The 16,060-nt window shown below is 45.2% G+C and overlaps 1 protein-coding gene across 1 annotated transcript in view; it reads left to right on the forward strand.

Moving 5' to 3' along the window:
- POLR3B (RNA polymerase III subunit B) overlaps positions 1–15,796 on the forward strand; it is a 1,940,302-nt gene extending 1,924,506 nt beyond the window's left edge. Inside the window, exon 28 of the mRNA XM_069628254.1 lies at positions 15,107–15,796. Within this exon, the coding sequence (XP_069484355.1) occupies positions 15,107–15,236 (130 nt within the window). The 3' untranslated portion in view covers positions 15,237–15,796. The remainder of the gene's footprint in view (positions 1–15,106) is intronic.
- Positions 15,797–16,060: the final 264 nt, after the last annotated feature.

Raw genomic sequence — 16,060 nt, forward strand, 5'->3', positions numbered from 1 at the left:
AGTGTAACTTATGCATGCAAAATGTACCTGAGTCACCAAACCTAAAAAGAGCAAGCTGCTCATGCAAAACATGTTTGTGCTGCGTTTGATCTACACAGAGGATTAATGTGCACTTTTCTGGGGATCTTCCGGAGCGTAACTGGGGGAAATACGAGTACCAAACGGCAAGCAATATACATTTAAGTCACGCACATACCTTGGTAAAATTGTTGCTGATACACAAGTCTGCAGGATTGTATTTGCTCGAAAGTGACCTGCAACTAAAATACACTTGAAATTGGATCGACTTTAACCAGGAGGAAAAGTGAAGAAATTCTTCTAATTTTGTTATTATGTATGTCGAAAGGGTGCTATTTAGATCAATCTATTTTATACAAAAAAAGTGAAGGAATTTTATGGATGGGTTATGTTTCGGCTAGTAGGCGATAAACACATGTTTTGAAATATGTGTGATTTGATGAGTAAGATACACTAGGATATGGGTTTACGTCCACAATGTATTTGCTAGTCTGTCTTACATAAACCGTACGATAGTCAAGACGTCTTGTAAACACCCTTCAGTGTGCAGTTTTCACATAGGAATGGGCTTCACTTATATTTTGAGTTAGTTGGACACATTTCTGAGAGCGTGTAATCTTAAATTTGTCATTGTGAGCCAAGATAGCTATCTCTCGAAGATGTTAACTATAACAGATACATTTTTTTTCTTTTTGGGGGCTTCATTCGTGCCATGTGTTGACATGCTCTGAAGAAAAAAGCACATAGCACACACCTCAATAATATTGCTGTTAACAAAATACGACAAACTCTTGCACTTATGATCAGTAGGACTATTTTCTATGAAAATCCACACAGACTCCTAAGCAGACACCTTGGGTGAAGTGGGTTTTCTTCCCATTCCTGAAGTACATGTCTAGCTTTTTAACATTCAGTACGTATGTTTTGTGTAACTAAAGCTAATCCAGATAAATAAACTGTGATATTTCCAAAATTAATCAGGACATAGCAGCTTTTCTGCTTAAAAGGGGTTCCAAAAATACAAGCGGCTTCTCAGTGTTTTTTTTTTTTTTTTTGTGAGACGTTTTTGCTCCATAGTTGATTTTTAGGATCATTGTCATAGAAAGCAGGTTTGCATATGATATGTTTGTATGATTTTGTATTACGTCGAATCACCACTGTAGTAGTTTCAAAGTGCAGGTTTAAAATCGGTCTTGATTTTGCTTTGTAAAACCATTAGTTCATTGTTTAAATGTTATAGCCTGAAAAGGAAAAGGCTTTCTTTGGGCCTCACTTAGAACGCAAGTTTAAATCTGTCACAGGTAAGAGCAAGGAGAGATCTCCTCCAGGTACCGACTCTGAAGCAGGAGACCAGTGTGACAAGCAGTGCGGCTGCGTCGGACTAGAAGGCGCTGTCCTAACCCAAGATGGTATCCCGAGGGCTCTGAAGTGGTGGCGGCAGGAGAAGAAGCTGACCAAGACACTCTGACCCAGCTAGGTGAGCCAGGGAGCAAAAGGGAACTCGAAGCCGTGGCCAGAGAAGACCGCCAGCAGGAGGAGAAGCTAACAGGAAGGCATTGTTCCGACCGATTGGGAGAGCTTCGCCGGTAGCTAGCAGAGCTGCCAGAGAGAGGGACGCATGGCAGGAATGGAAAGCCGAGCACGGCTTTGTTCCAGTGTGGAGACTGAGGATGCTCTGTGATGCTGTCAGGGAGAAGCCTCCCGAGCGCCACAGAAGCAGCAGGAGAGCCCGAGTGAGAGCAGCAGGAACAAAAGGAAGAATATAATACTTGTGAGCCCATGGGGAAGGGATGGGACATGGAGGCTGAAATACAGAGACTAAAATGGATGAACTAGTTGACGAGAGTGGGGATCAAAGGGCTCCTGGTCTAATTGTTTGTGATCTTCACAGTCATAGTACTTGAAGAGAATTAAAAGCAAGTAATATAATAATAAGCATCTGCCGAAGGCCAAAAAGCAGCCACACTTGAGAAGTCACTCTTCCTCGTCTTCATTGCATAAGAAAAAGAGGCGCCACTGCCATTGACACGAGTTCAGCTCGTCTTCGGAAAAAAGCTAAGCCCTCAACTGGGCCCACCACTCGAGAAGAGTGGGAGCATTTCAAAAAAGAAATGTCAGACATGTTTACAACACAGGCTGCTGCAGGCGCGGGTACCCCCTGGGTCCCCAAACAGCAAGCCTCGTCTGCAATAGCAGCGCTCAGCTGCAAATTCAGCAGATGGTACGCATCCTTAACTGTCTATGCCATCGGTGTTGGAGAAGCCTTCGGGAAGTGCAGAAACATCGGCGGACGGGCCTCCTCGAGAGGCGTTTGTCAGGCTGATGTTCCCAATATCACAGTAATATCACAGTAATATCCAAGCCTCGACCGGCGCTGACAGCCATTCCATCAGCATCGAAAGAAAAACCCTTGGCACGACTGTCGGTGACTGATCCTTCGTTCCGCTCTCCAGGTCTGGATTCTTCAGGTCCGTGGCATCGATTTTCGGCACTGACCAGGGCGATATCGATCCCATGTATACAGGGTCGGGAGGTGTCGATTGTTTCAACGGCCAAGCAGACCTGCTGGTATTAGCCCAAGGATTACATGATACCAGCGGCCTGGGCACTTCTCCAAATGTCGAACTTCATCAGGGTCAGACCTACACACACACACATACTAAATTTAAGGCCTTAGTAGAAAGGGTAGTAGACACCCTAGGTTTGAAGTCCTCTTCAGCACCTGTTCAATGCTACAAATTGACAGACATCATAGATGAAGGTCCTGTAAAAGAGCATAAACATGCCACTTAATTCAGCAATTGCAGACACCCTAGCCTCCTTGTGGCAACATCTCAGCTCCATTCCGTCAGTCAACTCTTAACTTTACGGCGAACTACAGGCCGGCAAGAGGATATTCAATTTTCCTGGCTTCTTGTGCAGGCAGTCGCAATCCCCACCAGACCTGTGGCATCCATTTTAAATCTGCCTCCGGACAGAAAGGGTCAAAGGTTGGACACAATGGCCAAGAAGGTCTTTACTTCTGGCAGCACGGCATTGAAAGCCACCAATGTGGCATGTGGATTTGCAAAATATTATTTTGGTTCATGGAAAGCCGTGGAGCAGACTACGCAATAAATCCCCAAAGGTGAAATGAGGCATGGGTTTACACAGCTGGTGGGAGATGGGAAGGAGGTAGCCAAGCAGTTGTTGCAACCTGACCTGGACATGACAGACTGCGCTGGGCGTTTGATGGGGTCGCTGGTAGTATTGAGAAGGCATGCCTATCTCAAAACCTCTGGCTTCTCCCTGAACATCCAGAATAGGCTACTTGACAAGCCTTTCGAGGGAGTTTCTTTTTAGCCAGAAGGCTGATGACTCTATGGAAAAGTTTAAGGAGTTAAAATTTGCTGCAAAATCGCTGGGCCAAGCTGCGCAGCCGGCCAAACCTGCCTTCAGCTTTGCCTCTAGGGGCAGCGGCTACAGGCGCTATGTGCCTTACGGTAGGAAAGCACAGCTCTCACATGCCAGGCAGTGGCAGAAGCATTTCTCGTGCTCCGAAAGGGACACAGGGGCTTCCAGTGCCCAGCAAACAGCATCAGGGACGGCACCGCCCTCTAAGCCTCCTTGATTTCCCCTCCCACGACTTACCGGTTGGTTGACGTTTGGCAGAACATTGACCCCAGTGGCAGGAGATTACCTCTGACGCCTGGGCCCAGCGGCTCATTCGGTGAGGTTAATGTCTGCCCTTCTTAAGAAAACCACGGGACAGACCCCCACCGCATCCAATGCAACCGAGACAGGAGCTCCAGGAAGAACTGAGATCCCTGTTGTTGAAGGGTGCCGTGCAAGAGGTACATCCCGATCGTGTTGGTATTCCTGGTATTTCCTGATGCCTGAAACGGGAGGAGGTCTCCGTCCCATTCTGGACCTCAGGACCTTGAACAAGTTCCTGAGGAAAGACAAATTCTGTATGGTCACGTTGAGAGAAATTCGCCACGCTCTCGAACTTCAGGACTGGCTGGTGTCAATAGATCTGCAGTGCGCTTATTTCCATGTGCTGCTACATCTAAAGCACAGGGAGTTCCTGAGATTCCTCGTAGGTGACACGCACTATCAGTTCAAAGTGCTTCCCTTTGGGTTGACCTCCGCTCCAAGGGTCTTCACTAAGCTCATGGCGGTAATCGCGTCTCGCCTCCGGAGATCCGGGGTCCATATATTCACATACTAATCCGAATGAAGTTGGCGAGGCAGGTCTTGTCTCAATTGGAGGACACCTGCCTGCTACTGCACAGGCTGGGCTTCTCCCTGAACTTGAAGAAGTCTCATGTGATGCCAGTCCGAAGGCTCCAGTTCATGGGAGCTGTCCTAGACACCCGGGTGGGGAAGGCTTTCCCTCCCAAGGACACAGTCGACGGCATATCACAGATGGTACACTTGTTCTGGAATCACGCGACCTTACCAGCGGCTTGCTTCTTCCGCCTCTTAGGTCTCATGGCTTCCTTTATTTTTGTAGTGCCAGAGGCCAGGCTGCACATGAGATCCCTCCAGTGGCTTCTAAGAGGTCTGTGGTCATAGTAGCTCGAAGCGCTCACGGATCCCCTCAAGGTGTTCAGCCAAGTGGTCAACGACCTCAGCTGGTGGACCAACCGCGGCAATCTTGTGGCAGGGAACCCTTCTGGCCTCCTTGACCTAATGCCTGAGTGGTCACGGATGCAACTCTGAAGGGTTGTGGCGCTCACTGCAAGATTTCCAGGTGAGCGACATTTGGTCAGTGACAGAAGCCTGGTGGCACATTAAGAGGCTGGAGTTGCAAGCCACTAGGCTAGGCTTGAGGGCTTTTGTTTCTGTGTGCCAGCCAATGACATTTATGTATGGGTGGGTTTGGGGGTGATGGGTGCAGGCGTGTGGGTGAGGTCGGTGTTGCCACCTTCCTTCTAGAACTTCTCTGTCTCACACTTGACTTTGTGCTGACACGTTGAGAAGTGGCTCAGCTGCCCAGCCAGCCAGGCCACAGAACAGGAGTCAGGACATAGGGCTGTCACACGGCCTATGCTCTGCTGGTAACAACGGTAAGTAAAAGATCGAACTCGGAAGAAGACAACTTTGTGCCCGGCCTGGGCTGGCCTTCAATCATTTACCAGGCCAGGAGGACAGTGCTCTCCTGGAGCCCTTCCCTGGGGAATGCAACAGCGTCAGGGAGGGCCTAGTGTCTGCCTGTGTCGATGGCAACGCCGTAGTAGGCCCTGGCTGCATCATGTCCTCCTCTTCTGTTCTAAGAGGAGTGGTCGTGGACATGAAGCAGTGGGACCTAGGCGACGACACGACACATGACCGAGAGGAGGACATGCAGTCAGGGTGGATAATTCCTTTGGGGTCGGGATATTGCGGCCAGTGGACAGCTGACTTTTAGTTTATTAATTATTGTGTTCTTGGAGGTGCTGAATAGTCCCGATGTCTGTGTTCTTATGCTTTAAATCCGCTCAGCTTGGATATACTTCATTATTTAAGGGCTTGACAAGAACGAGATGTATGGACTGAATGCCTGGATTGGATTACATACTGTATACACATTTACTCCACATCACAGTAGTCACGGTAACCACCCATACTTCCTGGTCAGCAGGGCTTTGGCTGCAGATGAAATTTGGGGAAAAGTGAAACAGGAGCAATGGTGGGTGTTAAGTTACTTTATCCAGTAAAAGGGCCGGGGCAAAAGCCAGGTAAACGATTCTGTTGTGGGAGGTGGAATTTGTCTCATTATGAAAAGACTGGTGTTCAGTGGTAAATAATCTAGGCATTTCACGCAAGTCGCTCACGCTGAATAAATCAAACCTAAGCTGCTTAGCATTTTGCATTTTTTGTTAGATTCTCCAGAAAACGGACCTTAACGTGTCTCTGCCGACAGTCACTACAACATAGGAGGAAATCTGCTAGTAATTGCTGTCCATTTTCATTGTGCACAACGGGCCTCCTAGTAATGGTAATTGTGATGTTTATTTGTTTTTGTTTTTTATTTATTTATTTATTTACAAGTATATACAAAAATAATACCAAAGTACAGAGGAACAACAAGGAATATAGAAAAACGGATCAAATAAAATCATTGAACATGTTCCAAATCTTTTCATATGTGGACAACTTACATTTCAATCTGTAGATCATTTTTTCTGTACTAGACAGGCTATGCATTTCTTGAACCCACTCCTCAAATGACGGACGGACCTGACCTTTCCATCCTCGAAGGATCAACCTTTTAGCAACAATGGTTGCTCTGAAAAGCCATTTCTTAAGGGAAGAGTTGACTTCAGCCAGCTCGGAATCCTCCCCTAGGATCATTGTCTTAAAGTCCAGGACACACCCTACACCCAAAATTCTGACACACACATCACAAATGTCTATCCAGAAAGCCTTGACCCTCTCGCAGGCCCACAGCATGTGTTCCAATGTTCCCACTTCCTGAGCACAACCCCAACAATCAGCATTGTCAGTCATGCCCCTTTTATGTAACGGTTCCAGACACCAATACACACGGTTCAGGATCTTAATTTGTCTAGACCTTTCGCCCAGATTCAGTGAACATAATGAGACATTTCCGCATATATTCTGCCAGGCCTCAAGATCAATATCAGACCCAATCCTCTCACTCCAGACATACCGTAAATTGTCATTGTTCCGAAAATACGACATGAAAAGTTTGTATAACCTACTGGCTAAACCACCTCCCTGTCCATTAGAATCTGTCAGAAAAATAGTCAAGTCAAAGGAGTCAGACCAGTCCACCTCACCGATAGACCTCTTGAGTCGTCTATAAGCCGAGTCCGACAAGTCCTCAAAACTCCATCTCTCTCTCAGCTCAGCTGCAGTCAGCCACCGATCATCGTTCCCCAAGTCGGAGACCTTTTTAACATTCATTAGGAACCAATCGGGCCAAAAAATTGTCCTGGAGTTATCTCTAATCCTAGGATTCAGCCATATAGAGGCATTCTTACACTTAAAAGCGTCCCTCCCTATCAAAGTCAAGACCTCAATCCAAGAGTTGCGCAAAAAGGACGTGGTTAACAGACTTCCCCCCGTGATCTTTGTGTTAGTGGTCAACAGTGCTTCCGGGCCCAATGGCCCATATGCATTCGACTCCGCCACCGCCCATCCGTCCAGTTTACCATCTAAAAACGGAACAAAAGAATGAGCAGAAAATGCTAAATGGTAGGCCTTAAAGTTCGGAACTCCTAGACCACCCAAATAAATTGGACGCTGCAATTTCCACAGACTAAGTCTGGGCGGCTTCCTGTCCCATAAAAATTCTTGCATAAGGCGGTCTAGATCTTTCCAATAACTACACTTTATTCTCAGTGGAAGCATGCTGGTTATAAAGTTAATCTTGGGAGCCAAATTCATTTTCAAGGCATTGACTTTACCCCATAGTGAAAGTTTAAGTAAAGACCACCTTTCCAATATCAATTTGCAATCTCGTACTACCACACTCATGTTTTCATCAACCATATGGGAGACTGGAACTGTCAACCATACCCCTAGGTAGCGTAAGCGCCTATCACACCAAGTTAACCCCAGACCCTCAACCAGGGATTTATCACATCTATTGGACAGAGGCAACACTTCTGACTTCTGGCGGTTAACCTTGTATCCAGAACAATCATGAAAATTCAACAAAATCCTCATCAGACATGGCAGGGATATGTCCAAACTCTGCAACACCAACAAGAGGTCATCAGCATAAAGCCATGCCTTTTGCACCATACCCCAACATTCAATGCCCTGTAAAATCGGTTCATTCTTTATGTAAATAGCTAGGGGTTCAATCGCCAAAATAAATAACAGAGGAGAAAAAGGGCAACCCTGCCTCGTGCCCCGCTTCAAACAAAACGATTCCGACACCACTCCATTAGTCTTAAGGTCAGCCGTTGGACTGGCATATAAAAGAGCTACCCAGGAAATAAAATCCTCCCCCAGATTCATTTCCCTCAATACCGAGTATAAATAATTCCAATTAACTCTGTCAAAAGCTTTTTCAGCATCTAAGGACAGGATGGCTGCATCACCTACCAGTCCGTCCGCCATTTCCATGGTTAATAACAATTTCCTGATATTGCTGGACGTACGCCGACTCTTCATGAAACCAGATTGTTCTTCCCCTATCAAGACCGGCATGAACTGTCCTAAGCGAATAGCAAGAAACTTGGCCAAGATCTTGTTATCTGTATTGATAAGGCTGATAGGACGATAACTTGCTGGTTGATTGCAATCCTTATCCTTTTTTAAAAAGACCGAAATCGACGCATGATTGGTACTCTTAGGTAACAACCCAACAATTCTACTTGACACAAACATATCTCTCAGGAGTTCCAAAGCCGAGTTCGGAAGGACCCTATAAAATTCACATGGAAGGCCATCCGGCCCCGGAGATTTACCTACATTCAGCCCGGAAATTGCGCCTTTAATCTCCTCAATAGTTATCATTTCACCAAGCCTATCACGCTCAGCATTCTGGATCCTGGGCAAATTCAAATTACCAAAAAAGCTCTCACCCCTACCTGTAATACCAGCCTCATCGCCATACAGATTCTCATAAAAATCGCGGAAGATTGAGTTAATTCTAATTGGATCAAAAGTGATCCTACCCTCCTTGTCAATCATGGAAGCAATAGCCGACTCTGAGATCCTTTTTCGCAGCCGGTATGCCAGCCATCTGTCACAACGCTCCCCTTTCTCAAAATATGTACACCTAGAGTAGAACAAACTACGCTCGGACCTCATTGTCAAAAAATCTTCCATTTCTTTTTTGAGCTTTTTCAATTCAGCAAGTTTCAATGAATCTGTTGGATCGAACATCAGATCCCGAGAAATTTCACCAATACGTAAGTCAAGCTCACGCCTCTTACCTTCTTCTCTCTTCCGTTTACCACTAGACAGCCCCAAACACACACCACGCATACAGCATTTAAAGGCTTCCCATGTATTTGCCACACTGATCTCTTCTGAGCGATTCTCCTTAACAAAATAATCAGCTTCAGTAACTATCCGATCTAAAATATCATCATCTAATAGAATAGAGGTATTCATTTTCCATGAGAAGCTTCTTTTACACTGAAATTTAAGTCTCAATTGCAACACAACAGGGGCATGATCACTCAGTACAATGTTACCAATATCGGAAGAGACCCAACTGTCTGAAACTGTCCCACCAGTGAAAAACATGTCCAGTCTAGAAAACACCGCATGTGCACAGGAATAAAAACTGTATTGCCTCTTGTCCAGATGCTCAAGACGCCATATGTCTTTCAAACTATGTTCCTCTAAAAGCAACCTAAGTGCCCGGTGATGATAATCACAACAAAGAACACGGCCGCTCTGACTCTTATCCATTTTTGGATCAATCACAGTATTAAAATCACCACCAAGCAGAACATTAGTATTATTCAACTCTAAAATAGTCTGTGCCACCATTCTGAAAAAGGATCCATCATCCACAGTAGGAGCATACACATTGCAGAGAGTTAATAATTCCCCCTGGATCTCGATCAACAACGCAATCATTCGACCTTCTTGATCTGCAATTTTGCGTATAACTTTTATAGGTAATTTCTTTCGAAACAAAATGACCACCCCCCTTGATCTGGAAGTAAAGGAAGAGCCAACAGCTAAACCAACCCATTCCCTCTCCAACCCAGATATTTCATCCTCCAATATATGAGTCTCCTGTAAAAAACAGATGTCAGCATGCATGTCCTGCATCATTTGAAACACTTTCTTTTTCTTGAGCAGGTTATTGATCCCATTCACATTCCAGGAGATAATACGCAGATCATCTGAAGTCCCACCTGAGTGGGAAGTCATCATTACACTACAGATATCAAAAAAATCAAAATGAAAAGGAACACAAAAAAAATGACAAACAATAAGCAGAAAACAAAAAGAACGGACAAGGCAATGAAGTCTATTCAGCCCAAAAAGAAAATTGAAAAACATTGAGAACCATCCCCAGGACCCCTCCCTATGATGCGATAAAAGATAACTATGTGGTCAGAAAACCCTGCCAATAAAGAAAAACAATATTTGGTAATGAATGAACAACCCGAACCCCAGTCATCCCCCCCAAGAAGAAACCCCACCAACAAGAGTCACATTGAAAAACACAAAAAGTTATAGCAAACAAACACTACTTAAAAAACATACTGTCAGACCCCACCCCACACCAAATTGCACCTATCCACTAACATCGAAAGAACCGTGCAAAAACCAGTAAGGTCAGAAAAGGTAACTGCAAATGTATAAATATATATACTATGTAAGAGCTCTGAGATCATACCATTCATGAATATCTAAACAGTAACATGCAACATCAATATCCGTACATCAGGCTACTCCATCACTATGGTCCAAAACCTCGATTAAATTGCAACTTCTCAATAGAAGTTAAAAGGAAAAGGGTAAAGGAACATTTGGATATCACATACACTACGTGAAGGATAGCACAGAAAAGAGAGTGCCTTCTGATGGTTAATCTAGCCAAAGTAATTGGGCACCTGTACTAAAATCAGCTAATCTCGACCATAAGTCTGTCCCATAGTTCCCCTGGGAGACCAGATCCTTTGTGGCCACAAGGCTCGCGATGGAGTGAAGATTGCCGAAATTGAAATAAAACTAACATTTTAACTTTTCCAACTTCGTAATCAGTGAAGGCGTGCCAAAGTGACCGCAGCGGAGTAAAAGGAGAACTGCATCCCGGGCGCCGCCGTAGTCTCAGCCATGAGATACAATATCTCAACACATACCAATTGAGGAGCGGATGTCGGTATGCTTGTAAGATGACTGTACTGAAGGAAGGCCGATCGGCAATGTAGCAGTCAAACAGTCCCCCCTTCCGAAATGGGCCAGTTTGCCATCGATGGCTTGTGAATACCATGTGCCCCCGTGGCACCGAGCCGCAAGGGAACCTGTGCAGCCCAGAGTGCTCCCAGGACATCCATAGCTTCCGATATGAAGGAGACAGTCCCGACAACACTGAACCCCACTGGACAGCACACATACCTTGAGCTGAAGGCGAAGATGCTGCTCTCCGTGTTCTCGGCCACGCCCGGGCGCAAGCGCCACTGGAAAGTCCGGACACGGCCATCCAAGGGAATCGGGAGAATCTTTCCAGCACCCACCGCGAGAAATCGAGGCAAGAAGGGCACTGTCGGAGCCCGGCCGCGCACACATCCACTCTTGACGTCTGTGGCTGGTTCCGCATTTCCGCATTCAATGGCCGTGATGACGTACACACACACACGTCTCACGCCAAATTGAATGGTCCTTTCCTTACATCTAAAGTCACTGCGAGCCGGGATAGAATGGTATGGTGGGGGTTCCACGATAATTTCAAATAATACGAACTGCCGAAATTTGTAAAGCGCCTATACACAAGGCAAGTGTTTCAAAGCGCTCAAAGAGGGCGGGAACAGGGGGGAAACCAAGTTGTTCAGAGTCCTTGAATTGATAATAGTCTGCACAGACAGAGTAAGTGCATATAATACAATATAATACAATTAAAAGTGGAGATAACTGCAAATAGGCCTGACGACGATTCTGCAGTTTTTCCAAGTGCATTAAGGTGCCACGATGCAGGGAGTGAAGACAAGGGGGAACAGACAGACGATCTTCAGGCATGGTGGATTCAGGTCGTGCAAGTGCACAGACGGTTACAGGGGAGAGGTAGTTGGAGGGGGGGACAAGTCCTGGGGGTGGGGTCCAAATGCACCCAGTCGGTGGAGGCTGGGGTAAGTGCAGAGAGACCCCACTCTCTTGGGTCATTGTTCTTCAAGTGCAGTGATGATGAGGCGAGTGCAGGGCCCGGAGGCGAGTGCGAGAGGACTGGAGGGGGTGTCAGGGACCTGTGAGACTCTGAGGTACACCAGGCGGCCAGTCAGCAGGCTGTACGGAAAAGAAGTGAGAGTGGGAAAGAGCAGAGCGATAGGTTAGCAGGGTAGAGGGAGATAGAAGGAAGAGGAGAAGAGGAAAGTCTTGAGGAGTTTCTCGAACTTAAGGAGATTAGGCTCAAGACGCAAGACGGAGGGCGGCAGGCAGGCCCCTGCTGAGGATAAAGATCTCCCTCCAAATCTCTGCTTGGAGAACCGGCTCACTCGCAGAAGGTTGGAGGTAGATGAGCAGAGGGCTTGCGAGGGACATTGCTGCAAGTAGCATGGATGATGGATGGCATTGGCGCTTAAAGCGGCATATGCAGTCACCTCTTGCATTTTAGAAGAGTTGACAAATGAATGCCACTGTGGTTGCCCACGGTGGCATTCATTTTTCAACTCATGTAAATTCTGAGAAATACACAGATCACTTAGCACAGAACTGCATCTCCCGCGAAGTTTGGTTTTTGTTAAGCTCCCTCTCCTACAGCTGACGAACCACTGAGATCAGGTCACACGGATATTCTAATTTCTGGCCTTTCTGGTGTAATGGCCTAGTTTGTGGCCCTGGGAGCGGGCTGGAGCACTAGTGTGCCATCTGCGAGCCCCCTCCGAACCAATGAGGCACTAGAAATCCACACAACCGTAGCCGAACAAAGCACGCTCCCGTTTTGACTGTGATGTTTAAATTACAGGGAGTGCAGCTGCCGGGATGGCTCAAAGTTCAAGCAATATCTTTCACTTTCTGTCTTCATCTCCTCCAAAGGGGCCTCTTGCAGCCTACAAAATCACCACCCTGGGCAATTTTCTAGCATTTGCAAATGTAAAGCCGTGCCCACACAAGCGTAATTGTTCAATTATACAGAGCGCGTGGCACATGCATTTATCATGTGATTGGTGTGTCCTTCCAAAATATGTTTTTTGCTAGTGATCATATTAATGGCATAGCCCTGCATAATACAGCACCACATGAGCAATACATGTAGAACAATGCCTCATGTCGTACAAGAGTCGTGAGTATTAGAATCTTTGCCAGGCGGACACAGAAAACCAAGCAATGCTCTGGGTGGTGCCCTGGCATCCCTTGGTAGAGCACTGATCTTTAGGGTCACCTGCTTGAAATAAGGTTCGTGCCCCACAGTCAGTGACCCAGCACAGTCTAGTGAATGTGCTCGACAGGTCTGAGGTGTGTGGTCTCCAGAAAGTAGGAAGCTAGTTGCCACAGAATAGCATTGCTGCAAGGTGGCAAATTACATTGGCATTGCCTGACTGAAGCACGAAAAATGGAAAAGGAACAGTTTAAAGGGTTCTGCTTTATAAAATGGCAGATTACAGATACATACAAATAGTCTGTTTTGAAATCTGCTGCTACAGGCGAACAACTTCCTAAGACCATATCCAGACAATGAAATAGTGTCCCTATATTATACATTGGGCCATGAAGGGGAAATTGAACTGTTTCCTTTTTCTTGACAGATTAAAAATAATGCATGTTCAGTTAAACAAAGGTATTATCCAGTCTCCACTTCTGCAGGTCCACACTGCTTGTCACTCTGAAGTACAGTACATGCAATATAGTAAACTGTATTCCTTGGCTCTGGTGTGTAGTTAGCTTGCCATATCTGTCCCTATTCTGGAACGAGGTCCTACAACATGGACTTGGCCTCCCCATGTAGCTTCCATGCATTTACTGTTTCGGTGCACCATGATGAAGCTTGGACACAGTGTATCCTCCTTCCCACAGAGCTCTAGGTGGCTATTCCTAAGCTCCAGATTTCCCTATGTTCACAACGATTAATTGCATATCAGACAACACACCCATAATAAATATTAATTTGCAGGAATTTATGGCATTAACAGAACATTTTAAGTCTGGAACAAGGGAAAAAAAAATATTTCACAGGCTCCATTTCACCTTTCCCTCACTGCTCACGTTTCACCCCATTTCCAGGAGATTCACGCACAGCACGGCTCTTTACTTTGCATAGAGGCATAAAGAAGTGTCTACAGACTTCAATAGTCATGTGCTAAGTGGACATTTGCATTAGGCTAGAACCGAAAAAAGAGCCACTGCCCGTTCTGCAGTGAGAACTGTACAAAGGGATGACATCTGTAACAGTGCTGAAGGGACAGATAACTCTCTTCATCTCTACTATGATCCAATTACAGTGCACATCGCTCTGACAGACCGAGCAGCTTGAGTCTGACTCCAGCGTTTGGGGAAGGACAGTATTGATCTCTCAGGTTATAGTATTCAGGTACAAAGAAAGGAGCAAAGTGTAGAATCTAAATGCGCTACACTGAAATCATATCATAGCAATGTGACACCGCAATCATGCTTACAGTCCGGACTGGAGGCAGACCCGGTTAAGGCATTTTCATTGCACCAGTAGCGGGTTTCCAACTCCAATTAAGTCATTGATTCTCAGAAGACTACTTTGAAAAAGAACTGCTGGCAGGCACATTTTAGCGCAAAGTTTTAGGGCAAGCCCAGAGTTCCAGTGAGGAGGTGTTGGGGCATGAACTGTGTGGGAATGGCCGATTAGCAGGCAATGGGTGGGCAAATAACCAAACAACAACTACAAGCTTTGTGACCCACCTCATATGCCATTTCCTCATGTGCCATTACTATGTTGTACGATACAACATAGTACCAGCTATTCTCAAATACAAGCTGCTGTAAAATGCACCAGCTGTTCTCAAATACAATCTGCTGTAGAATACACCATCACACTTGCACACATAAGAATAATGTACCACCACTAGTATGTAAAACCTAATGCTTTTTATATCATATTTCTGTGGGCCTGGACAGTTAATTGCTCATTTTGGAAGCCATTTTTCAAAAGATTTCTCGCGGGGGACAACCCCCCGCACTACCCTTGTTGTGGGTCGTGCTCACTCACTGTGCTTGCTCACTACCAAATTCGGACCCACAAACTTACACCCCAACACCTTTCAAAGTCACCAGCCGCCACTGGTAGCAACAATCAGGAAGCCACATATAGCAAGGCATAACACCATCTACCAAGGCACGAACCAAGCATTCAAAGGATACATGTGTACTCATTATCCAAACACCTTGTCATTAGCCAGTTAAGCACCTGGTAAACCACCCTTACATTTATTCTTGTACTTCTCGCATGATTTTTCCAGTAAGAGCTTACGAGCCGGCTGTTTTTGTTTCTTTTCAGGTGTCATTACTGCAAGTCTTCCTGCCATGTGTCTTCCCTGCGCATTCCATATGCTTGTAAGCTTCTGTTTCAAGAACTTCAATCTATGAACATCATTCCTCGACTAAAGCTATCGAAGTACAATGAATAACATTGAATTACTGGTGATCTGGCGGAAAGAAATGTGACGTTCCTGTTATTGTTAAAAGCGCCATAATCATTATAAGGACAGGAGGGCCAGGCTGTGACCCATCTGTTAGTTAGTACAACCTCATCTGTTTTATGCACTTGACAGTAAATAACCCTCTCTCTGGTGAGAGTCTGAGAACAAATTGTGAAGATCACCTTCACTTGGGATAACCTTCAAAGAAATTGAAAAACAAACCACTGCCGTAAATTATTTTTTTAATACTTTTTTGAAAACTTTGAATATTTATGATTTTGATTGGCATGTTTATTATTTGTATATTAGAAAATATGCATATGCTTTCATTGTACCAGCTGAAAGCATCCAATTCCATGAGAATTTAAATATTTTTCTACATAGTGGTGCTGAAAGATGATCATTGTACACAATTTCCAGAGACATTAAATTTCAAGAAATCTTTTTTATCATATTTTCCATGCCGGCGAATAAAGACTCAGATTTATTTTGTCTGATTGAGATGTGCTGTACATATATTAGTTGTGGAATAAATCTTGTAAATAACATCTTATTTATTTTATTTGTGCTATTGCTCACTGATAAACTATTTCTGCATACATTGTATATCATGTGTGAAACTAAGTTGTTATGAATGTTCCAGAAAAGGCCAACTGTGGCAATTAATTGTGGTTGTTTCAGGCTCTGCTTTGCTCTTGTCTCCTGTCTCAAATTGCCACTAGGCCAGCCTATGACTTTTATTGCAACAAAGCTTTGTTCAAGTTGGATGAGAGTATTTTTAATCCCACTGTTATTTTAATAACTATCACTTT

This window comes from Ambystoma mexicanum, chromosome 12 (genome assembly GCF_040938575.1).
Source record: "Ambystoma mexicanum isolate Mex_15411 chromosome 12, UKY_AmexF1_1, whole genome shotgun sequence".
Classification (NCBI taxonomy): domain Eukaryota; kingdom Metazoa; phylum Chordata; class Amphibia; order Caudata; family Ambystomatidae; genus Ambystoma; species Ambystoma mexicanum.